The 26,212-nt window shown below is 46.1% G+C and overlaps 1 protein-coding gene and 1 long non-coding RNA gene across 3 annotated transcripts in view; one reads left to right on the top strand and one right to left on the bottom strand.

Moving 5' to 3' along the window:
• LOC134948834 (uncharacterized) overlaps nucleotides 1-18,483 on the bottom strand; it is a 73,039-nt gene extending 54,556 nt beyond the window's left edge. Inside the window, exon 1 of the long non-coding RNA XR_010183041.1 lies at nucleotides 18,398-18,483. This is a non-coding gene — a long non-coding RNA (uncharacterized LOC134948834). The remainder of the gene's footprint in view (nucleotides 1-18,397) is intronic.
• Nucleotides 18,484-18,573: 90 nt separating this feature from the next.
• The window catches only part of YIPF6 (Yip1 domain family member 6), a 79,207-nt gene continuing 71,568 nt past the window's right edge, over nucleotides 18,574-26,212 (top strand). Inside the window, exons 1-3 of one of the 2 annotated variants that reach the window (XM_063937078.1) lie at nucleotides 18,574-18,663; nucleotides 20,079-20,207; nucleotides 22,303-22,381. In XM_063937078.1, coding sequence (XP_063793148.1) covers nucleotides 18,607-18,663; nucleotides 20,079-20,207; nucleotides 22,303-22,381 — 265 coding nt within the window. In that variant the 5' untranslated portion in view covers nucleotides 18,574-18,606. The other variant, XM_063937079.1, reaches the window with a different exon arrangement.

Here is a 26,212-nt window from a genome sequence, read left to right on the forward strand (position 1 = left end):
TGAGCAACATGCCATCTTACATTGAAATCTCATCTGACCTAATTAACCCATACGAATGTATTAGGTAAAGCATGAGTTAATGACATGATAGGTTAGGGTGCATTATGTTTGGAATGTTGTTATATAAAACACACTGCAAATGTAGTAATCCGTGAAACATGGAACATATGTGGGTTATATAAAAACAGTATGTGCTTTTTGGATGGACAGTGCAGCTTCATAGACAGCTCTAAGCAATTTGTCAGCTCTAAGCAATGCGTACACAGAAAGAGTCAAAGTATTATTTTATAATAAACATACAAAATGTGTACGTTTGCTTAACAAACAAGACATGTTGTATATGTGCAATACACATGTAATTGATAATAAAAATTATTTGTGTTGGTTGTGAGTTGAACATTGTCAAAGTCAGAAAAATATCATGATGCACACTACCATATTTGCACCTCATGCGTGTCCCCGCTGCGTGTGCCCACGCTCTCCCGTGCGTACGCATACCCGCTGGTGCGTGCACCCGCAGGCGCACGGTATGCGCATTTACGGTAGAGTTTGTGTGCGTCTAGCGGGCGACTCGATCGTTACATATTTTGACCATATAATGTATTTTGTAGATTATGGTCCCTTTGATAGAATTTGAAAGTTTAGTTAATGTAGCATGTTCATGAACAAAGAGATCCCTCTTTGTTTGATACGAAGGGTCAGACAGAGGTTATACAGTGGTGTTTAGTATCCATCGGAAGAGTATTTAATTAGCAATATTCCGGTGTTGGTTTGAAGCAGATTAATCGCTCGTGCGAATAGTTATGGACATAAGAAGTTTATGGACATTTGCTATTATTTGCACTTTATTATCCATGCGGCGGGAAACCTAGTTTCCCACCCACCTGAGCAGGTGGAAATAGTCACAGCCCACCTGTATGAATCAACCTATGACCTTTTGTTATAATGCGAAGACGAATTCCTGTGTCCAATGAACAATAAGAATATAGGGACCATTGTACTGTATTGTGTGTAGTGTATAAAAGGACAAGCCGATCTGATCCAGCTCTCTATTCTCTTCAACGGTTCTCACCACTGATAATCGGGAGCTGGATATCCAGAGGCGCATGCGATTGTTCCCCTTGTGCGTAAGTTTCTCCGCAATCATATTGTCTTTATTGTTATTGTGAGCCATCTCTCTCTCTCTCTCTCTCTCTCTCTCTCTCCTCCTCTTTCTCTCTCTTTTCCTCTTAAAGTGTTATTGTGCTGTTATTGTATTTCATGTGTAGTTATCTGGTTAGTTAGTCTATGTTATATTGGTAGAGTATGACTTGAATTGTATTATTCTTTTGCAAATAGAACGTTCATATAAGGTGTTAGAACCTAAGATCGGTATCTGTGTATTTCTTATATTTCTAAGTATTCTATGAGCGTCGGAGACGCTCGTACAGCTTTAAGTTAATAAGGTTACACTGTTACATTTACACCCTATCACTACACCAAGGTTTACTGCATAATACATTGTTTTATGGTATAGATATAAAGGTTTTACACTGTGAGCGTCAGCGCCGCTTGTGATCTCCTCGTGGTCCCGAGCGTCCGCTACGCTAATAGCGTATCATTACGTTAGTCGGCAGCCAATAGCGTGCCTGCCTGTGATCTCTTGGCCGTGAGCGAACGTGACGCTTGAGCGTCTCGACTACGGCTAAGCGATTGTTACGCAACGTGCGTACCCTTACGGTATTCCATACGCCAATAGCGTACTGTGTTCTTTGACCTCTTAAAGGGTTTTAAGTAAGATAAATATTTAGCTTTATCAATTGGCGGCTCGTCCGTCCTTCACATATCTGTACTAGGTAATTTCAGCAGACATTATCCATCAGCAAAGGGCGGGAGATCATATTCCTCGTAGTGCTGCCTGGATAAGCGTCTGCTTCGCTTAGTAAAGGGTGCTGAAGGAATCCGGAACCAGAGGTAAGAACAACACGCTAGTGTCTTTTAAAACTGTTTATTTCTGTCTTGCGTACGCACGCACGCATATATCTGCATTTCTTTTCATTCGTGTATTTTCATATCACTCTCCTGTTTGCCATTTTATAATTGATAAACGTGCTAAGAGAGATTTGTCGCTATTAACAGTTAAAAAGTAAAAGTAATACATTAAGGGGTAAATTGTAAAGCACGCACACAGCTCTGCCTAAGGATACAAGGAGAGACCGGTGTGGTGCTCGGTAGATGATCGAGGATCACCTACATTGATAAACGTGTTAATTGTGTTACGGTGGATATCTGCCTTGCGTACACGTGTCTCTAACAAAAGGCTGAGACCCGCGTGCGCAACCCAAAGGCCGACGCACGCAGCGTATATTACGCAACGGAGCGTCTGGGTACGCCCACGTAACAAATCACACGATAGTGTTATTTTAAACAGGCGAAAAGGTGGCAACGCGATAAATAGCGCAAATCAATTTTAGTGTCCGAAATTTAAGCTAATAGATCCTTCTCCAATTTACGACTCATCTGGTCTAAAGGGAAGAAATTTCTGCGCAGAAATAGAAAGAAATAGAAACAAAAGTAAAAGTGTACATGTGGTGAGTGAGTGTTTGCATATACAGGTTGAGTATCCCATATCCAAATATTCCGAAATACGGAATATTCCGAAATACGGACTTTTTTGAGTGAGACTGAGATAGTGAAACCTTTGTTTTTTAATGGCTCAATGTACACAAACTTTGTTTAATACACAAAGTTATTAAAAGTATTGTATTAAATGACCTTCAGGCTGTGTGTATAAGGTGTATATGAAACATAAATGAATTGTGTGAATGTAGACACACTTTGTTTAATGCACAAAGTTATAAAAAATATTGGCTAAAATTACCTTCAGGCTGTGTGTATAAGGTGTATATGAAACATAAATGCATTCTGTGCTTAGATTTAGGTCCCATCACCATGATATCCCATTATGGTATGCAATTATTCCAAAATACGGAAAAATCCCATATCCAAAATACCTCTGGTCCCAAGCATGTTGGATAAGGGATACTCAACCTGTATAAGTTTCTACAATTTTTGGGATTGAACCACATCGAGTTCTTGTGAGGTACATACGTGTAAGTGACATACATGGTGGCTAGGGAGGCATCCCTTGTTAAACATATAAAGAGCATTAGAGTATAGCAGACCAGGAGGTCATACTGTAGCAGACCAGGAGGTCCGGAACAGACCAGGAGGTCTAGGTACAGCAGACAAAGAAGTCCGCTATAGAGACAAGTAGCACAACACCAGGAAGGGTTGGTGCGGAACCCATATAGGCCATAAAGCTCAGGCTGAAGGAATTCGCAGCTGCTAAATTTCGATTCCACTGGTCGCTCCGCACATAAGATTAGTTGCTTATGTGCTGAACGATTGTACCGCACGTAATTGTGTGCATTAGTTAGTAATTTGACCCAGTACCATTTGCGTACGGAAGGGGTCATAAACGCTATTTGTACATTCTAACGTGATTTGTGTAATTTTTTATTTTTTAAGGGAAGTTCGCTGGTCACTCAGGAATTATCCAACAACCAACAGTTACTGGAAAGGGTTAATGCTCTTCGGATCACACTCGCATGTTCCAGTAAACAAAGGTTCATAGGGGCCCTGGGCCGAGTACGCCAGCGCTAAAACAGTGTGTAGGCGTATTGGTCGGCGTGGGCGAGTGAGTGGGGTACTCGGTAAACCGCCACCGTCAGCCTATCTTGAACATCTTGGTTTTTGTAAGGGTTCGCTGAAGACCCTGATATAAAGGTCAGAGGTAGTGCAAGCAACACCTGCAAGCTATGGGGGCCAGTTGTTCAGGTAGGGGGCGATCAACCTCGGTTCGGGTTGATTTAGTAAACCGACCAATCGGGTCGGCAAGGTATGTAATGTGTGAAAAATACGGTTCACACACAGAGGTTTTATGTGATGAATGGGAAAGAATGACTGTACATGACGGGGAGAAGTTCCCAAGAGTAGGCAGCTTTAGCCCAGATGTGTTACTAAATCTAAGGAGGAGGATATGTCTCATTAAATCAACAAAGAGACGGATCAAACATTATGATTATTTACAGTTATGGCAACAGGAGGGTGAAATACAGAGAGGATTGGCTCAGGCGGCGGGATCTAACCCTATCAGGAAACTGGTAGCCACGGCACCACCGCCACCATATATATCAGGAGAGAAATTGGTCGCGGAGAATGACGCACTAGGGTGCAATAAACAGTCACTTAGCAACTGTATAAATGTTAAGGATAATATTAATAAGTTAACTAATACAAGTATTAACCCGTGCAAGTTGTACCCTGTTTTAAACTTTCCCCAGGAGTGTGATCAAGAGGACGAATCGACAACAATATCGGCGCTCTCTCTAGTAAGCCACCATATCAGAAACAACAGTAGGCACGGCCCAACCCTTAAGATTAGTATCAAAGGCCCCTAGCGGAGGGACAGGTGAGGTCGTATCAACGGGTAAGTACGGCACCATACACTATGCTGAAACCATTTCACCACAGGCTGTAGAATCTACTCAGAATGATATTATTAAACTTAATCCCGTTAGGGTAATAGCAGTGCCAAATGGGAAAACGGACACTACAGGAGTCACTCCTGTCAGAAACATTGCCATGCACTGCCCGTTTACCCGAATGGAATTAAGAGCAATAGTGTCTGAATTCCCTGATCCTAGGAAAGATCTAGTTGCTAGCCAGAAATACATCAGAGACCTAGGGAACACTGTAGAGCCCAATAACAAAGACTGGCAGATATTGCTGAGGGCATGTTTACCCTCCAATGTCGACCCAGAAAGGTTTTTAGCTGACTGTAAATTAAATGGAGAGGTACCCCTTACGGATGTGTACAACTCAGACAATGTAAAGAGGATAAATTTACAGTTGAAGGAGTATTTTCCAGCTGTAGTCAAATGGAATAGAATTTTCTCCATTAAACAAAAAGAGACAGAAACAGCTGCTGATTATTTTCATCGGGCACTACTAGAAATGGCAAAATACACAGGCATAGAAGACATTAAGACCAATGCAAATCATAGAGAAGTAGCAGTATCTGTGTTAATGGATGGTTTAAAAGAGGTATTGAAAGCAAGAGTACAGACCACGCAACCATGTTGGCGAGGTCTGTCGGTGGCTACTTTGAGAGAGGCTGCTATTGATCACGATCGAAATATCACCAGACACAGGGAGTCACAAGGTGATAAGTTAATGGCCGTAAGTATACAGGCTTTGACCACAAGGCAGCCTTCGTATAAACCTCCGACCCCTGTGGGTAAGTCAAATGTGGTAACTTGTTATTTTTGTCATAGACAGGGACACATGGCACGAGACTGTAGAGCGAAAAATTCACAAAAATCATACCAACCCCCTAGACAACGACATGACACACGAAATTGGGATCAGGGTCCGCAGAGACGGAGTTATGAGCCACATACAGGGGAAACAAAAAGATATCCCCCAAAAGGAGACTGGCAAGCTTCTGGCAGTTCCCATTTAACCCCTTCTCAAGTAGTTGCTGCCAGCGGGATTCAGGGAGGTCACCATACCCAATAGGGGTGTGGCCACACCTGTAATCTGCAGCCAGTAAAATTGATTGCAAGTCTTGGAAGTGAACCCGAAATTGCAATTAATGTAGCTGGTAAATCATTGAACTTTCTTGTAGATACGGGGGCGGCCAAATCAGTGATAAATTCGACAGTGGGCATGAGAACCACTGGTAAGACAATTCCAGCCATGGGAGTAACGGGAGTAGTCCAGCACTACCCTGTTAGCAAACCAGCCGAGATTACAATAGGGCCTTTACATACCAAGCATTCCTTTTTGCTGGCTGCATCGGCACCGACTAATCTCCTGGGAAGAGATTTATTGTGTAAAATGGGGTGCGTCATTTATTGTACTCCTGAAGGTGTATTCTTAGACATACCTGAGAATAACGCTCAGGAAGTACGAGACATGTTAGACTCCCCATCAAAATTAATGACACATACCGTTATGACAAATAGGACTCCATCCCAATTAGAAGAAATGACATCCCAGATACCAGAGTCACTTTGGACTAAAGATGGACAAGACACTGGATTAATGGCAAACGTAGCTCCAGTAGTTGTGCAAGTAACAGATGGTAGGATAGCTCCAAAAATCCCACAATACCCTCTGAAGCCAGAGGTGGAACTAGGAGTATATCCCGTAATAGAGCGCTTGCTACAACAGGGCATTCTGGTAAGAACATCCAGCACTGCCAATAGTCCCATCTTCCCTGTGAAAAAGAGTGGGGGGAGGGGTTACAGGCTAGTGCAGGATCTAAGGGGGATTAACAAAATAGTTGAGAGTCAGTTCCCCGTAGTGCCAAATCCAGCTGTCATCCTTATGCAGATCCCTCCCACTGCGAAATTTTTCACTGTTATTGACCTCTGCTCCGCTTTCTTCTCGGTACCTCTGCACCCTGACAGCCAATATTTGTTTGCATTTACAAACAGAGGAGTCCAATACACATGGACTCGATTACCACAAGGTTTCATAGACAGTCCAAGCATATTTTCCCAAGCTTTGCATGATTGTTTACAGTCTTTCCAACCAGAGAGTGGATCAATATTGATACAGTATGTGGATGATTTACTACTGTGTTCAGATTCATTGGAAGCGTCCCTGAAGGATACGAAACAGCTCCTGTTTCATCTTTCAGACACAGGACACAAGGTTTCTAAAGACAAGTTGCAATTATGCCAAACTAAAGTAAAATATTTAGGACACTGTCTAACACAAGGACTGAGACACCTGACCGCTGATAGAATCCAAGCAATTAGAGACATGACTCTGCCACAAACCCAGCAACAAATCAGAACGTTTTTAGGAATGTGTGGGTATTGCCGTAACTGGATCCCAGGATTTTCCATTCTAGCATTACCTTTGCAGGAGATGGTTTCATCAAACAAACCTGATCGGATTTTGCATACAGACGAATCCGAGATGGCATTTGAGAAACTCAAACAGTGCCTAACGCAGGCACCAGCATTAGGTATGCCAGACTATGGGAAACCCTTTGAGCTGTATGGAACAGAAAGTGCTGGTTGCGCGGCAGGCGTCCTAACCCAAAAGCACGGTGATGCCAGCAGGCCGGTAGCATACTACAGCGCTCTGTCACAACTGAGGGCCTGAGCTGACGGGAGGCAGCCTCAGTTGTAGGGGCTGAGATGTACCGGAACCTGGGAGGTTGTATCAGACCCCTGGACATGTAAGTAACATGAATAATAACTGCCCGAAGGCGTGACCACGACAACTTGGATAAAAGTCAATGATGTTTATTATGACAACTCCGCAACACAGCAGCAGTAAATGAAAACATAAAAGTCAGCAAAGAATAAATGCAGTTCCTGGGTACTACAGGATGGCAGGAGCCACAGGGCACTGGTAGTGTGAGATAGTTCTTATGATCTTCTAGATGGAAAGTCCTTACCAGGCCCGACTGTAGCAATGGAGATAACCCAGGATTGTGCCAGCTGGTGTTCCAGGAAAAGCTGGGTTGCTGAAGATAAAACAGCTGCTGTGGATACTGGCTGGAACCAGACTGTTGTTAGCACGGAGTGGATACTGGCTGGAACCAGTTAAATAATAAATGAACTTGGGAGCGATGAAATATGAACTGAAATGTAGAACTTGAGAGCGGAGAAATAATAATACCGGTGGAGAGTGGTAAAGTGTAGAAAGGACACCGGCCCTTTAAGGGAAGCTGTACTCTGCTGGAAGCTGAGCTGGAAGCAGGTAATATTGTAGCTGGAAACAGATGGATCCACAATGGATTGGAGAGTCAGGCTACACCGCAGGTGGAATGCTGGTGCGGGTCTCTATGGTGGAAGTCTTGAGACAGGAGCTGGAACCTGGAAGACAATCACAGGAGAGAGACAAACAGGAACTAGGTTTGACAACCAAAGCACTGACGCCTTCCTTGCTCAGGCACAGTGTATTTATACCTGCAGCAAGGAAGGGATTGGCTAGGCAATTATGCAGATTATCAATACTGAGAACAGATTGGTGGAAATGATCAGCTGACAGAATCCAAGATGGCTGCGCCCATGCAGACACTTGGAGGGAAGTTTGGTTTGTAATCCATGTGGTAATGAAAACAGTAATGGCGGCGCCGGCCACCGGAGACAGGAGGCGCCAGGCTGACAGATGCACATCCAACCACGCGGACACAGCGGAGGCCGCGGCTGACGTAATCGCCACTCAGACACTCTGCATGCAGAAGTTCAGGGACGGCGGCGGAGGCCGCGGGAGACGCCATGCCAGGTGTAATATGGCGTTTACTGTGACAGCGTCCCAGAGTGACAGGAGAGGATACAGGAATGTACACATCAGGATAACAGATGGGATCCGGTCCTGGAGCGCTGAGCCAGCCTTAGGAGGCATCTGATGGGTAAGAAATGGCGTCCAGATACCCGGATCGTGACAGCACCCCCCCCCTTTAGGAGTGGCCCCAGGACACTTCTTTGGCTTTTGAGGAAACTTGGAATGGAATCTCCGGACCAAGGCAGGAGCATGGACATCAGAAGCATTGGTCCATGAACGTTCCTCAGGACCATAACCCTTCCAGTCAATAAGATATTGTAGTTGACCGTAACGGTGACGTGAGTCCATGATCTTGGCCACTTCATACTCAACGCCTCGTTGAGTTTGGACTTTCGGAGTTGGAAGAAGTGAGGAATGAAACCGATTCAAGATCAGCGGTTTCAACAGGGAAACATGGAATGTCCTGGGTATTTTTAAGAAGGGAGGCAACTGGAGTCTGTAAGCAACAGGATTGATGACTTGTTCAATCTTGAAAGGACCGATATAGCGAGGTGCAAACTTCATACTGGGAACTCTTAACCTCAAATTCTTCGTGGATAACCATACCCGATCACCCACCTTGAGAGCAGGAACTGCTCGACGCTTCTTATCCGCAAACTTCTTGTACCTGAACGATGCCTTGAGCAGAGCTGATCGTACGCTCTTCCAGATATTGGCAAACTGATGCAAGGTGATATCCACTGCGGGAACAGAAGTTGCTGGAAGCGGTTGGAACTCAGGGACTTTAGGGTGGAATCCAAAGTTAGTGAAGAATGGTGTTGAAGCAGATGAAGAATGATACTGGTTGTTATGACAGAACTCGGCCCAGGGAAGTAATTGAACCCAGTCATCTTGAGAGGAGGACACATAGATGCGGAGGAAGGCCTCCAAGTCCTGATTCACCCTCTCGGTTTGACCATTGGTCTGAGGATGGTAAGCCGTGGAAAACTTTAGCTTGACTTGGAGGACTTGACATAAACTTCGCCAGAATTTGGCTGTGAATTGAACTCCTCGATCTGAGATAATTTCTTCAGGAAGACCGTGGAGTCGGAAGATCTCTTGTATGAATACTTGAGCCAACTTGGAAGCTGACGGAAGACCGGTGAGAGGAATGAAGTGTGCCATCTTGGTGAACCGGTCAACTACCACCCAGATGGTATTGAACTTGTTGCACATGGGTAAGTCTGTAATGAAATCCATCGACAAGTGGGTCCATGGTCGACGGGGAACGGATAGTGGAACCAGTTGCCCCGCAGGCGACTGGCGGGATACTTTATGTTGGGCACACTTTGGGCAAGATGCAATAAACTCCAAGACGTCCTTTTTCAGAGTTGGCCACCAATAGGACCTAGAGATAAACTCCAGGGTTTTTTGGATACCTGTATGTCCGGCAAAACGGGAAGCATGGGCCCAATGCATGAGCTTCTTCCTTAGCATCTGCTTCACAAAACTTTTCCCTGATGGGGGCGTAGAGTCCATCCCTACCGTGGAGAATGCCAACGGATTTATAATAGGATGCTTGTCTGAAGACTCTGACTCATTTTCTTGCTCCCATGAGCGGGAAAGGGCATCGGCCTTGCGATTCTGAGAGCCCGGACAGAACTGGAGTTTAAAGTCGAACCTGGAAAAGAAAAGTGCCCATCTGGCCTGACGAGGGTTGAGACATTGTGCGCCCTTCAGGTATAAAAGGTTCTTGTGGTCTGTAAGTATGGTGATTGAATGAGAAGCTCCCTCCAACAGATACCTCCACTCTTCTAGAGCGAGCTTGATGGCTAGCAACTCCTGGTCGCCAATGGCATAGTTGCGCTCAGCTGGGGAGAACTTCCGGGAGAAGAAACTGCAAGGGTGTAAATGGCCATCTTTAGCCCTCTGAGATAACACCGCTCCTACTCCAACGGAGGAGGCATCCACCTCTAAGATGAAAGGAGAGTCGATGTCAGGCTGTTTCAGAACAGGCGCAGAGATGAACCTTTGTTTTAAAAGATGAAATGCTTGCATGGCTTCTTCAGACCACTTGGACGGGTTAGCACCCTTCTTAGTGAAAGCAGTAATAGGCGCCACAATGGTGGAAAAGTCTCGTATAAACTTTCGGTAATAGTTGGCGAACCCTAAGAACCTCTGGACCCCTTTGAGGGTTAAGGGTACCGGCCAATTTTGGATTGCTTGTAGTTTCTCAGGATCCATCTCTAGTCCGGAACCGGACACAATGTACCCTAGAAACGGAATGGACTTGACTTCAAAGACGCATTTTTCTAATTTGCAATAGAGATGATTGACACGGAGACGGGACAGAACCTCTTTAACCCAAAAACGATGTTCCTCTAAATCGTTGGCAAAAATGAGGATATCGTCTAGATAGACCACGACATGACGGTATAGAATGTCTCTGAAGATCTCATTGACAAAATGCTGGAAGACAGCTGGAGCATTGCTCAATCCGAAGGGCATGACGAGGTACTCATAATGTCCGTCACGGGTGTTAAAGGCGGTCTTCCACTCGTCACCCTCACGGATCCGGATGAGATTGTATGCACCTCGCAAGTCCAGCTTTGTAAAGATGGTAGCTCCGCTAACTCTGTCAAAGAGCTCAGTAATCAGGGGTAAAGGATAACGGTTCTTGATGGTAATGTCGTTCAAACCTCTGTAGTCGATGCACGGCCGCAGACCACCATCTTTCTTTTTTACAAAAAAGAAGCCTGCGCCGGCTGGAGAAGAAGAAGGTCGAATGAACCCCTTTGCTAGGTTCTCTTTAATATATTCCTCCATAGAATGCGTCTCAGGCAGAGACAACGGATAAGTTCGGCCTCGAGGTGGAACCTTCCCTGGAACGAGATCAATCGGACAGTCCCATTCTCTATGAGGAGGAAGGATATCAGCAGAAGCTTTACTGAACACATCCGTGAAATCTTGATATGGAGGAGGTGGAACATCAGACGACCTGGGGGAGGAAGAACAGACAGGCAATACTTTAAACAAACATGTCTCAGCACAGGAGGAACCCCATGCCAGGATTTGCGTAGTCGTCCAATCAATTGTAGGATTGTGAAGACGGAGCCATGGAAGGCCCAGGACCACAGGATGTGTGGCTCTTGGAATCACTAGAAAAGAAATAAGTTCGGAATGAAGAACTCCCACTCTCAGACGAACTGGTAGAGTCCTTAAAGAAATAACTGCATCAAAAATTTTGCTGCCATCCACGGCAGTTAAAGAAATGGACGAAGGAAGTCTCTCGGTGGGTAGGGACCACCGTTTAACATAGGCTTCGGTAATAAAGTTCCCAGCTGCTCCGGAATCAAGGAGGGCAATGACGTTCCGATAACGTTGAGCAACTTGAAGCGAGACTGGGAGATTACAATCTTGAGGAGATGGAGAGGAGATCATTACTCCTAGCCGGCCCTCTCCTTGGCGAGCTAGGATTTGGAGTTTCCCGGACGTTTGGGACAGGCATTAATGGTGTGAGACGGAGCTGCACAATAGAGACAGAGAAACTCGGAGAGACGTCTTCGGCGCTCAGCAGGAGTTAAACGGGAACGGCCAAGTTGCATGGGCTCATCTTTAGATGGTGACAGTTGACGAGGAGGAGGAGCAGAAGATTTTGGAGCAGATGATCTTCCACGCTCAGTTGCTCTCTCTCTGAAACGTAAATCAACTTTCGTGCAGAGTGAGATTAGCTCATCTAACTTAGAAGGTAAGTCTCTGGTAGCTAACTCATCTTTAATACGCTCAGATAAGCCATGCCAGAATGCAGCATACAGGGCCTCGTCGTTCCATGCCAGTTCGGATGCCAGGATCTGGAACTGTATCAGATATTGTCCTACAGTACGTGACCCCTGGCGTAAACGGAGAATCTCGGATGAAGCTGAGGTTACCCGGCCTGGCTCGTCGAAGATGCGCCTGAATGTTGACACGAAGACAGTGTAGGAAGATAGCAGGGTGTCGGACCTCTCCCATAACGGTGATGCCCAATCAAGGGCTGAGCCACTGAGAAGAGAAATAATGTAGGCAATTTTTGTACGGTCACTGGGAAAATTGACAGGTTGTAGCTCAAACTGAATCTCACACTGGTTGAAAAATCCCCTGCAGAATCTTGGAGATCCGTCAAATTTTGCTGGCGTTGGAAGATGAAGACGTGGAGCAGAAATGGGTAAGGTGGGTGGGGTTATAGCTGGAGTCACTGTGGTTGACGCACCAGACGCGCCTGATCCACGGAGAGTTGTCTGAATCCCATCCAGCCGAGTAGAGAGATCCTGGAGACAGCGGATGATGTGGCCCTGTGCAGCCTCCTGATGTTCTAGTCGGGCTGCCAGTTCTTGCATCGGCCTGGCCGCTTGATCCTGGTCTCCGGCTGGATTCATTAGGTCAGTGCTTACTGTCACAACTGAGGGCCTGAGCTGACGGGAGGCAGCCTCAGTTGTAGGGGCTGAGATGTACCGGAACCTGGGAGGTTGTATCAGACCCCTGGACATGTAAGTAACATGAATAATAACTGCCCGAAGGCGTGACCACGACAACTTGGATAAAAGTCAATGATGTTTATTATGACAACTCCGCAACACAGCAGCAGTAAATGAAAACATAAAAGTCAGCAAAGAATAAATGCAGTTCCTGGGTACTACAGGATGGCAGGAGCCACAGGGCACTGGTAGTGTGAGATAGTTCTTATGATCTTCTAGATGGAAAGTCCTTACCAGGCCCGACTGTAGCAATGGAGATAACCCAGGATTGTGCCAGCTGGTGTTCCAGGAAAAGCTGGGTTGCTGAAGATAAAACAGCTGCTGTGGATACTGGCTGGAACCAGACTGTTGTTAGCACGGAGTGGATACTGGCTGGAACCAGTTAAATAATAAATGAACTTGGGAGCGATGAAATATGAACTGAAATGTAGAACTTGAGAGCGGAGAAATAATAATACCGGTGGAGAGTGGTAAAGTGTAGAAAGGACACCGGCCCTTTAAGGGAAGCTGTACTCTGCTGGAAGCTGAGCTGGAAGCAGGTAATATTGTAGCTGGAAACAGATGGATCCACAATGGATTGGAGAGTCAGGCTACACCGCAGGTGGAATGCTGGTGCGGGTCTCTATGGTGGAAGTCTTGAGACAGGAGCTGGAACCTGGAAGACAATCACAGGAGAGAGACAAACAGGAACTAGGTTTGACAACCAAAGCACTGACGCCTTCCTTGCTCAGGCACAGTGTATTTATACCTGCAGCAAGGAAGGGATTGGCTAGGCAATTATGCAGATTATCAATACTGAGAACAGATTGGTGGAAATGATCAGCTGACAGAATCCAAGATGGCTGCGCCCATGCAGACACTTGGAGGGAAGTTTGGTTTGTAATCCATGTGGTAATGAAAACAGTAATGGCGGCGCCGGCCACCGGAGACAGGAGGCGCCAGGCTGACAGATGCACATCCAACCACGCGGACACAGCGGAGGCCGCGGCTGACGTAATCGCCACTCAGACACTCTGCATGCAGAAGTTCAGGGACGGCGGCGGAGGCCGCGGGAGACGCCATGCCAGGTGTAATATGGCGTTTACTGTGACAGCGTCCCAGAGTGACAGGAGAGGATACAGGAATGTACACATCAGGATAACAGATGGGATCCGGTCCTGGAGCGCTGAGCCAGCCTTAGGAGGCATCTGATGGGTAAGAAATGGCGTCCAGATACCCGGATCGTGACACGCTCAGCTAGATACAGTAGCGCGATCCCTCCCCACATGCTTGCGAAGCGTTGCTGCGATAGCATTGCTAGTAACGAAAAGCGAAGATGTAGTGCTAGGACACAACCTCACAATTCATACACCACATGCAGTGTCAGCCTTGCTAAATTCTGCCCAAACCAGGCACGTCTCATCAGCGCGGTTTACAAGATGGGAATTGGCACTAATGGCCCCCGTAAACATCACCATAAGGAGATGCAGTGCATTAAATCCTGCAACATATCTCTCAGGTGTGCCTGGACAGGCACAAAGGGTGGAGGACGAGAGTGATGGGGAAGGAGGATTTAATACAAAGGATGACATACATGATTGTATGGAGTATTTGACCCAAAATTTCACGGCAAGGCCTGACATCAGTGACAACCCACTGGAAGATGTAGATCTTACTTTTTACACTGACGGTAGTTGTCACAGACAGTCGGACTCGGGAGACTTGTGTACTGGATACGCAGTCGTAGATGACCAAGGCACCATAGAAGCAGAACCGCTAGGCCCACCTCACTCAGCCCAGCAAATGTATGTAAAGATGTATGGACACCTTGGGAGGACGGAGAACTAAGCAAACTAAAGCCTGGATGGCCAAGGCCTTGTCCAACGGGAGAAATACCTTTTGAGACACTGTATCTAGTATCACTCCCAGGAATTGGAGACGTTGGGTACGTTCCAGGTGAGATTTCTGGAAATTTAGAATCCACCCATGATCCGTAAGCAGGCGAGTCGTCAGATCGATGTTGTGCAGAAGACGTTCCCTGGACATAGCCTTTATCAGGAGGTCGTCCAAGTAGGGGACTATGTTGACTCCCATCATGCGCAGTTGCAGCATCATCTCCACCATGCCTTTGATGAAAACTCTCAGAGCTGTGGACAGGCCAAAGGGCAAGGCCTGAAACTGGAAGTGGTCGTCCAAGATGGCGAACCTGAGGTAAGCCTGATCAGGGGCCACATAGGAATGTGTAGGTAAGCATCCTTGACATCCAGGGATACAAAGAATTCCCCCTCCTCCAGACCGGACACTACTGCCCACAGGGATTCCATCTTGAATTTGAACACCCGCAGATACGGGTTTAGAGACTTCAGGTTTAAGATGGGCCGCACCGAACCGTCCGGTTTTGGAATGACAAAAAGACTGGAGTAAAACCCCCTTTTGTGTAAAGGGGGAGGTACTGGAACTACCATCCCTGTCCGCAAAAGTTTTTGAATCACTTCTTGCAAGGTAATTTTTGCATCAGGTAAAACTGGTAAGCCCGATTTAAAAAATCTGTGAGGAGGAAGTGCTTGAAATTCCAGCCAGTATCCCTGGGAAATTAGATCCCTCACCCAAAGATCCCGGCAGGACTTTGCCGATACGTGGGCGAAGTGTTGAAGGCGAGCACCCACCTGAAAGTCGCCTTGCTGCTGGGGACAATCGTCACGTGGAAGGCTTAGCGGCAGGGGATCCGGTGGTCTGGTCCAGGGAGAAAGCAGTTGCAGGTTTACGGGACTTACCACGAGATCCTCTGGAAGTAGTGGAGTCCCCTCGGCCCCTGCCTCTGAAACTTGCCACACGAAAGGACTGCAAGGAGGGACCTGTGTAAGAACGTCGAGCAGGTGGCGCGACCGGCGGCAGATAGGTAGACTTACCCGCCATTGCCTGGGAGATCCATTTATTCAATTCGTCCCCAAACAAGGCATCACCTGTAAAGGGAAGATTTTCTACATCCTTTTTGGAATCAGCGTCCGCTGACCATTGACGCAACCACAGTGCCCTGCATGCCGACACTGCCATAGCAGTAGTGCGGCCATTTATTTTACACAATTCCTTAATAGCCTCACTCATAAAATTTGCAGCATCCTGTATGCGTTGCAGCAGAGTAATGACCTCATCCCGGGGCAGAGAGTCTAAACCATCAATAACAGTATCAGACCACTTGACCATTGCCCTGGAAATTCACCCACAAACAATTGTGGTGCGTTGTGCTGCGCCTGCTGCCGTATAAATTGCCTTGAGCGTGGTCTCAATTTTACGGTCAGCTGGCTCTTTCAGGGATATAGCCCCTGACACCGGCAGTACCAATTTCTTAGACAATCTGGAGACAGACGTATCAACTGATGGGGGGCTTCACCATACCTTCCTATCCTCAGCTGGGAGGGGAAAAGTAGATAGAAACCTCTGAGTAATTTTAAACTTCTTGTCAGGGTTTACCCATGCCTCCCTGGCCAGGGAGTTTCATTCCTTTGACACAGGAAAAGTGGCTGAGGTCTTAGGTCTAACATTAAAATACAACTCCTCATCCGGTATGTGAAGAATCTCTCTTACAGCATAAATGAGGGCCTCCACCCCATGGGACAGAGCGCTGTCCTCATCCATATCATCATCCACATCAGGCTGATCAGAATCAGACTGGAGCACCTGTGGCAGTGAGCGTTTATGTGAAACCACTAGAGGGGGCTGAGAAGCCGTCTTGGTATCTGCTGCTTTATCCACACAATCAATAGAGCGCTTTAACACCTGTCTTTCTCTTTTAGCAGCAGCTAATTCTGAATTTACATTCTGAATCATGCTTTTAAAGCTATCTAGCCAGTCAGGTGCCTGTGAACTGGGTCCCTGTGGAGATAAGGAACATTGCTCACACATGAGTGACCCCGCTGAAGACGGGGTAGAGTTACAAGCAGCAGACATAACCATGTCCACAGACATCTTACACAACTGTAACACAGCGCAGCCCACTGACCAACACTTCCACACAGACCCTAGAGAGCCCCTGGAGTGACACTGAGGAGCGGACACCAGCACACAGAACACAGCAGCACAATGTGTTGGAATATGTGTATGACCTAATAGTGCAGCGGTGCTACCGCTGGCGTGCTCCCCCTGTCTATGACCCTCTGGTACCAGTCTTATAATCTGTAACAGCATGGGTCCTGGAGGAGCAGCATGCATGCAGCCTTGGTCATCCGCAGCAGCAGGGAAATGGCGCCTTCCCACCGCTGATCCTGCTCCGGGAAACCCAGCCACTTGCAATGGCACACGGTCCCTATCATAGATTATACTGGCCATTTCCAGCACTGCCTGAGTGATATGGCCAGGCATGGCTCTGTCTCTTCCCTCTGTCTGTATCTTTCGTCTGTCTCTACCCTCTGTAACTCTCTTTCCTCTGTCTGTCTCTCTCCTCCCTGTCACTCTCTGCTCTGTCTCTTTCCTTTGCCTCTGATTGACTCTTCCTTATGCCTGTCATTTCCCTTTGTCTCTCTCTTCCCACTGTCCTCTCACATTCTCTGTCTCTGTCCTCTCTTCCATCTGGCTCTCTCTCTTCCCTCTTACATCCTCTTTCTGAAGACTGTCATGTCTGCCCTTGAGGGCAGGGTCAGGCCTGGCATTAGTGAAGATACAGATGTACAGTGTGGCACTCGGCATTGTGAGTGTGCAGATAGACTACTTCCCTTCTGGGCACTCTGGCAGTCTGTGCCACATTGTGACAGGTTTATAATGCCATTTACAGACAATTTCCAAACCCACAAATGCCCCAGAAATGACTGCAAGCAGCCAGGTGGGTTGCCTGGCCTCTCAGTATCTGTTTTCTGATCCTGGCCAGTAGGATTGATGTCAGCCATTTGTAGCATGTTACTCTGGGGTAGAACAGGTTTACAAGCAGGGCCACCAGCCCAATACAGTATGCTCCGGGGTCTTCATGTTTAGTCTTATTTCACTATGTTAACATGGACGCCACTCCCTTGGTCTAAAGATTACATAACTCGTTTCTAATGACCTGAGATAGGGTGAGTGCACTTCTGACTGTGGAGATAATAATCTAGTATAGATGTCTGATACTAAAATTTAACATGTGAGGAGGGAGTATCCTGCCTCCTAAATAATAGACCTGCCCGCATGAGGGCTGCTTCCAGAAATTTCCCAGGTTGGTTTTCCATCCCAGTCACCCCGACCCAGCTTAAGTCTTCTCCACCCTTGTCTTGGCCCCTTCATGCAACAAGTTGTAAATGCTAATGGACATAGGTCATCATGCATACAGCGACTTGGTGCTCATGTGCCGTGCCAAAAGATGCAGTTTGCAAGGAAAAAATGCTGCAACATGTATTATGTCCAACTCTGCATGAGCCCCCTAGGGCTACCAGCAGCTCTGTCATCCACTGCATAATGAATTGATGAATTAGTTTCTGCACGGATCAGTTTCTTTCTTATAGGATTACACCATTCAATTGCTGGGCATACTGTTGTTAGCTTGCTGGGCATAGCTACGCAGGCCTGGCAGTAGAATCCCAGCCCACCTCTCCTCCCCCATGTTGCACACTCAGCTGCTTGTTTAGATGCCATCATGTACAGTAGCCTCAACATCGGTTGCTTACCCCTGATCTAGACTATTGCACTCATTTTCTGAAAAGCACGAAGCTGTGCTCTCCCATACCCGGCGGGGCAGACCGGGCAGTTACCATAGAGACCAGGACGCCGGGCTAGTGACGCGTAACTGATGCGCCAGAAGCGGAAGCTGGTTTGTCTGTGGATTATGACTCTCTGAGATCCGACTCCACGTAGCTGAAGATTGGATTGGAAGGAGATGGAGGAAAACATGGCGGAGACGGAAGAGCGACAGGAAAGCGGCAGTAAGCAGCTGGTGAGCTAACAGAGCTGCTGGGAAGGGGGATAATGGCGGCTCGCTGACATTAATCGCCCCCAGTGATGACAAGGAGATATAGTGTATCACTGCAGCCGAGCTCAATGCCTGCTAAGGTTCACTTAAATTCCTGACTCTAACTAGAGCAATAAGGCGCGTCAGCTAGGAGAGACGTGCACTGGTGTCATTGCCTGCTACAGTGATAGATTACATTATGGTCATAATCTGTGCAAAAGAGGTGTAGTTGAATTGCCCTCTATGGGGGGTGGGTGGGAGAGACAGGCGTAGGGCCATCGTCACCTATGGATGGGACATGTGTAGGGTCATCACTACCTATGGGGGGGGGGGGGGACAGGTGTAGGGCCTTAGCCACCTAGGGTGGGTACAGGGCACCACCTATGGGGGGACAACAAGTGTAGGCGCCAGAAAAATTTGGTGTTCTTTTTCACCTATGGGGGGGAGGAACAGGTGTAGGTCCATCGCCACCTATTGAGGTTACAGGTGTAGGCTCATCAACACCTATGGGGGAGGGACAGGTGTAGGGCCATCGTCACCTATAGATGGGACATGTGTAGGGCCATTACTACCTATGGGGTGGGGGGGGGGCAGGTGTAGGGCAATCGCCACCTAGTGTGGGGAGGGGGGGGGGAGGTGTAGGGCCATCACCACCTATTGGGGTTTCAAATTCACAACATGGGAGCCCCTGGATTGGCATAACTAAGCTGCAATCATTAAACTTGTTCAGAACATTGAAAAATGCCAGCTTGCCATGCTTCGGGCTGGGTTATTGTTCCTAAAACTGATAGCCCAGGGGTCCCATGTTCTGAACTTGACATGGAGTGCGGACAGGTGTAGGGCCATCGCCAGCTATGGGAGGGTCACAGGATTAGAGCCTTCACCACCTATGGAGGAAGAAACATTTGTAAGGTCATCGCCACCTCTAGTGGGGGGGAGATGGAGACGATGGTAGGGTCGTTGCCACATATGGGGGGGGGGGGGTGACAGTTGTAGGATCATTGTCACCTAATGGGAGTGGCAACAGGTGTAGGGCCATTTACACACAAGTCGCCACCCATTGAAGGGGGTGGTGATAGCTTTAGGACCATCACCACAAATTGGGGGTGTGACAGGTATAAAGCAATCGCCACATATAGGTTAGGGGCATGGGTGATGGGTGTATGGCCATAACCCCCGTGTGTGATGAGGTGACAGGTGCATGCCCATAACCACCTGAAGAGATATGAGGTACATGGCCATCCCCACCTGTGGTGAAATGTTAGAGGTGTTAAACCATTGCCACCTTTAGGGGACTATTCGGTTAAAAGCAATTGAATTGATTATGTATGCTCCATTGTTTGGCTACATTTTGAGAAATGATGGGGCGGGATTATGTAAACGATTTGCTCTTTTTCCAGTTTGCAGGATTATCAGATGTGTCCATTTCAGGAGATATTCCTGTGGAGGGGGAGATCACTGTGCCTATTGCCTCTCAGTCACAAGAAGATGATTTTTCTACACTTGATGAACCCGTTAGAGACACCATTGTATGTGAGATTAATAAGTAGCAGAAGAAAATTCCATGTAATGTGACTGAAGGAGATGCCACAAGTTGTTTTCTCACCTGTGCAAACCGTTAAATGAGCTACATGCTCTCTTCAGTTTTTTGTGTGATATATCCGTTACTATGTCACCAAGTTTACATTGACAGATTCTGATGAGGTGCTGGTCTTCCCATATAGATTGGTGTTTTGAAGCTTTGCGGCTGAATGTAATAAACTCTGAGTTCCGGAAGTGCAGTAGTTTTGTGTGAGTCTGCCTGTTTTTTTTAAAGCATCGGTCATTTACAAGGCAAGACTCGCACATAAATCCTGCACCTCCAGAACTTGGAGGCTATTACATTTAGCTGCTGGTGTGCAATCTATGTAGCAAATAGGCAGTTCATTCCCTGATGCCAGGTACAAATTGTATTCATGATAATCTCAATTCCACTGTAGTGATGGTGCTCATACCTAGGCCTTAAATCCAGACAGTAGTGGATGTACTTGAGTATTCAAGAAGCGGGCAACCTCTTAAAATACATTTTACTTAGATAATTATACTTTGCAGAGCCGGCCCTAACCAATATGATGCCCTAGGCAAGATTTTGGCTGGAGCCCCCTAGCACCACCGCTGGTTCTGCCTCTGACCTTGCACCTCTTTCCCAGCACCATCACCCCTCATCCATAGCAGTCCTTTTACCCCCTATATTTTAAATAGGAACAGTTCGCACATTTGACGCACAGCCCAAAAAGGGGCATCTTCTTGCTGGGAAGGGGCATGGCCACAAAATAGTAACCCCAATTCCAATTACGCCACACAGTACTGTAACTTTATTCACATTTTATCTTGCGATAGTGTCCATAATTCATATTACATCCCACAGTAGTATCACTTTACCTTATAAACGTTACTCCTCACAGTAGAGCCCCTTATCCACATTACATCACACTGAATTGCTCCTTATTCACATTACACCACACCTTATTGCTCTTTATTCACATTAGACGACACAGTAGTGCCCTTTCTATTTGCAACGCCACATAGTAGAGCACCTTATACACATAATGCCACACATTAGTAATGCATTTATACACAATTCCACACAGTAATGCCCCTTACACATATGAGACACATTAATGTCCTTATAAACATAATGCACCTTACACATTATGACAACCTTTATTAATGCCCTTTTACACAAAATGTCCCTTACATATATGCCGCACATTATTAATGCCCTTATACACATAATGACACACATAGTGCCCCCTACACATTTGCTGCACATTATTAGTGCCCCTATACACATAATGACACACATACAGTAGTACCCTGTTACACATATGCCGCACATTATTAATGCCCTTATACACATAATGACACACACAGTGGCCCTTTACACATATGTTGCACATTATTAATGCATTTTTACATGACACACACAATGCTCCTTACACATATTCTGAACACTACTGCACAACCAACCCACTCACATGCACACAGCACTCACACAGCCACTAACACTGTGACCTCTGCCTCTGCTTGGATACAGATGTGTCCTCACAATTCTTGCATCAATGCTAACGTTGGGCACTTTTTTTTAATGAAAATGCATCTTATTTGCATTGCTATGTGGCTAGGATGCACAAGCAGCTTCTGCTGATTAAACTGATATGCAGCATGCCAATATACTGTTTGAGACTGTGGCTGTATCTGCATATGAAATGCTACATACAGAATATAGGCATGCTGCATATCATTTTAATCAGCAGAAGCTGATGCTGCCCCTAGGCATATCTAATGCCCTAGGCAATTGCCTAGTTTGCCTATGCCTATGGCCGGCTCTGATACTTTGCATAGATTAGAAATAAAAAGTGTTGTTTCTATTTTATTTTTTAGATCTGAACTCATGCAGCACTTTATTACTAGTGCTGTGTGGTGGTAGTAAGTCTTTGTAGTAAACTTACATTATGGGTGATAGTTTGTACAAATTACTTTTTTCCATATTTAATCTTTCTATAAATAAATTTTGCATACTCCGATGACTAATCTAAGATGTAATATTTCCTAGTTAGATCTTATTTATCATCCCTGTTTCAGATGCGGGACTTGAAAGCTGTTGGGAAAAAGTTTTTTCATGTTATGTATCCTAAAAAGAGCACAGCACTTCTCAGAGACTGTGAGTATATAGAACCAGAGCTCTGCTTTTACCAATGATGACAGATAATTTGTTCCTTATAATATTTGTGATTGATGAACATAAATAGAAAATGAAAACACAAAAAATAGAAAACCATGGTCTTGTCTTTATTTTCACACATTAAATACATCTCTACAAATTTAACCCCACGGTCTCGCTCCTGTTAGTCCCGAGTATGCTTCAAGCTTGTGTAAGTGCTCTATGTACTGCACTTACAGTACCTCCAGACTCGCTGATTTGTGTTTGCAACCTCATAGGGCTGTGTACAAAAATCTACAAGTTGGGGGCAAGATCGAGCCATGACACACCATTGCAACGACAACTCGCACGTAATAGGTTCAAACCCTAAAGGTGTGTACACACGGTGAGCTAAATCTGTAAGATTTTGACTACATAGTCAAAATCTTAAGGAAAGTTAGTGCAAATCTCTAGGTGTTAGGCAGCTTGCGATACAGATTCGATCCCGATGCACACTACCGCAGGGTCGGTATCGCAAGGCTAGATAGACTGTGCAGGCAAGTCAATCTTGACTATCTAGTGTACGATCTAGTACAAAGCAGTGATCGCACTGAGCCGGAAAAAAGTGGGTCCCAGGGACCCCTCACTATTAAAAATTGGGGTCCTACTGGTCCTTTTCTGGGTCCCATTGGAGTGAAGGTTCATATTAATCTCATTACCGATTCAAACATTAAAACACAGACTTGATTTGGACACTAAAGTGTAGCAGGAGGGGGGAATTGACAAAGCTGCTGGGCTGTGTAGCATACAGACACTGCACCAGAGCTGTAACTAGATATTTTGGTGCCTTTGTGGCAGAAAGTGAATTGGTGCTCCCCGCCCTACACTGCAAAGAACAGACAAGGCGCGCCGCAAAAATTTAGGGGCGTGGCCACATAATAGTGCCAATTCACATTACACCACACAGTAGTGGCGCTTATGCACATTGCACCGGGTAGAGCACGTTACACACTTTGCACCGGGTAGAGCACGTTACACACTTTGCACCGGGTACAGCACGTTACACACTTTGCACCGGGTACAGCACGTTACACACTTTGCACCGGGTACAGCACGTTACACACTTTGCACCGGGTACAGCACGTTACACACTTTGCACCGGGTACAGCACGTTACACACTTTGCACCGGGTACAGCACGTTACACACTTTGCACCGGGTACAGCACGTTATACACTTTGTACCGGGTACAGCACGTTATACACTTTGCAGCCACCACCTCAGACCCCCCCCCCCCCCCCCCAGACACAGCGATCACGGGTGTCAGCGAGGGAGGGTGGTGTCCACAGTGATTCTGCCGGAAAGGGGGGGGGGGGATTGTGCAGGAAGGGGGTGCCCAGTCATTGCAGGTGTCACTGGTGGGGGTGTCCTGCCTGTGGCGAGTACTCACAACACCATATCGATATTAGCTTATCCAGCCTGTAGCAATGCCCCCCAGCAGCCGCATCTTACCAGCGCCGCATCACCCTCCCTCCCTCCCTCTGTAATGAGCCAGGCGAGGAGCGGACAGAGCAGCAGAGTAGCCGCTGCCCCGCTCACTGTCCCGTCCCGCCTGCCAGGCTGTGTGGACAGCGCCTCTCACTCGCAGCGTCGGCCCCGTATCCCGCGGCAGCGCACAGACGGAGGAGGACGGATCACACACTGACAGCGCATTGCCGTGCAGCGCGTCCTCACCTTTAAATTCAAACTGGAATCCGCCCTGCAGCCGGCACAGAGAGCGCTGTTAATTCCCTGAGTCTAAGCCCCAGGATTCGATTGCTGTCACCCGGTGCCCAAGGAGGAGGATTCAAGCTGCAGAGCGGGAAGAGAAGTCAGGACGGAGGCTGCCGCGGTGATTGGATGAGAGGAAACGCTGCCAGCAGTGATTGGTTGGGGACACTACTGGCTATGATTGGTTGAAGAGACGTGTGATGCTGCCCACAATGATTGGTAGGGGAGTCACAGCGCGTCCCGCAGAACCCCCTCATTTTTCAAAACTGAGTCCCCCACTGCCTATAACACGTAAAATATGCGTTATAGCGCGTTTTTGCGATCACTGCAAAGTATAGTAAAAATTGTCACTTAGTCAAAATCGTACGTAGACAAAAATTGTCGCTTAGTCAAAATCGTACGTAGACAAAATCTCAAGCACAGATACTGTAGTCAAAATCTGTTTTATCTGGGCTCTGGGGAAGTTCGAGTGAAATCGCATAGTCAAAATCGGGCATAGCAAGGATCTAACTGTGTGTATGCACTTTAACACCTTGAGATGTGCACTAACTTTCCTTAAGATTTTGACTATATAGTCAAAATCCTGCAAATTTATCTCACCGTTTGGGGGTGATAAAGAACACGTGCGCTAAGGTTCTATACGGATAAGTTTGAACATGCAACACCAATAATAAATATTATATTATACTTATCTTGGTTCACAGTATGATTGCACCAGATTACAGCCAATATAAAAAAGAAGAGAGAATAATCGACATAGTGTGATATTGTTGTGACTTAATAAATTGATACGGTCGTGAGAAACGCTGCGTGGTTATTCTAATGTAAATCCACAACGTGCATTATAGATAAATTGGAGGCTTTACCAGATAGATCTGGGTTTCAGGCATGTAGAACATCCACAGGTCCCGAATGCTGTCCTCCCAGTGTGGTCTCAATTTCACTCATATATGTGGGAAGAACAAATAATGCCCCACATAGTATAATTCCGTTTTTTTAAAATAAAATTTATTACATAAACACTGATTACATGAATATAAAATATATAAAAAAATATGGGTAGAGAAAGGATTGGCCTGTGACAGGTGGATTGATAGCAGGATTGGATACAGCGCTGCAGTTTGGATTCAATAGAGGAGCTGAGATCCAGGATGCGGAGCCTGGAACTCTGATTTAGCAACTATATGATCGTGTTGATCTACAATCTGGAACGCCTCCAATCCTTTCTCTACCCATATTTTTTTTTTATATATTTTATATTCATGTAATCAGTGTTTATGTAATACATTTTATTTAAAAAAAAACGGAATTATACTATGTGGGGCATTATTTGTTCTTCCCACATATATGAGTGAAATTGAGACCACACTGGGAGGACAGCATTCGGGACCTGTGGATGTTCTACATGCCTGAAACCCATATCTATCTGGTAAAGCCTCCAATTTATCTATAATGCACGTTGTGGATTTACATTAGAATAACCACGCAGCGTTTCTCACGACCGTATCAATTTATTAAGTCACAACAATATCACACTATGTTGATTATTCTCTCTTCTTTTTTTATATTGGCTGTAATCTGGTGCAATCATACTGTGAACCAAGATAAGTATAATATAATATTTATTATTGGTGTTGCATGTTCAAAGGTATCCGTATAGAACCTTAGCGCACGTGTTCTTGATCACCCCACACTCTTTTTCAGTTTAAAATTTTCGGTTATAGGGTATAACCACGATAAAGAACAGCTGCTGCTTCGTCAGCACCATTAAAGTATCTCTACACAACTATATTTCCTACATTATCTCACCGAATGTACACACCTTAAGTGTATTCTTATTTAGTCTGGATATGTGCATGCTAAACTTCAAAAGTAACACATATTCAGACTAAATAAGTATTTAGACTGCCTTTGTGGGTGGTAAGAGTTTATAGCGAAATGTGTGTGACTTTTTTTTTTTACATTTTTTTATTATGTAATAGGTTGTGAGATCGGTGCAGGCTACAGATTTAAAGCGCCAACAATTTAAAAGGGAAATCCAAGCTGATTTTGACTATTGCAGCTTTAAATCTACAGCCTTAAT

This window comes from Pseudophryne corroboree, chromosome 8 (genome assembly GCF_028390025.1).
Source record: "Pseudophryne corroboree isolate aPseCor3 chromosome 8, aPseCor3.hap2, whole genome shotgun sequence".
Lineage (NCBI taxonomy): Eukaryota > Metazoa > Chordata > Amphibia > Anura > Myobatrachidae > Pseudophryne > Pseudophryne corroboree.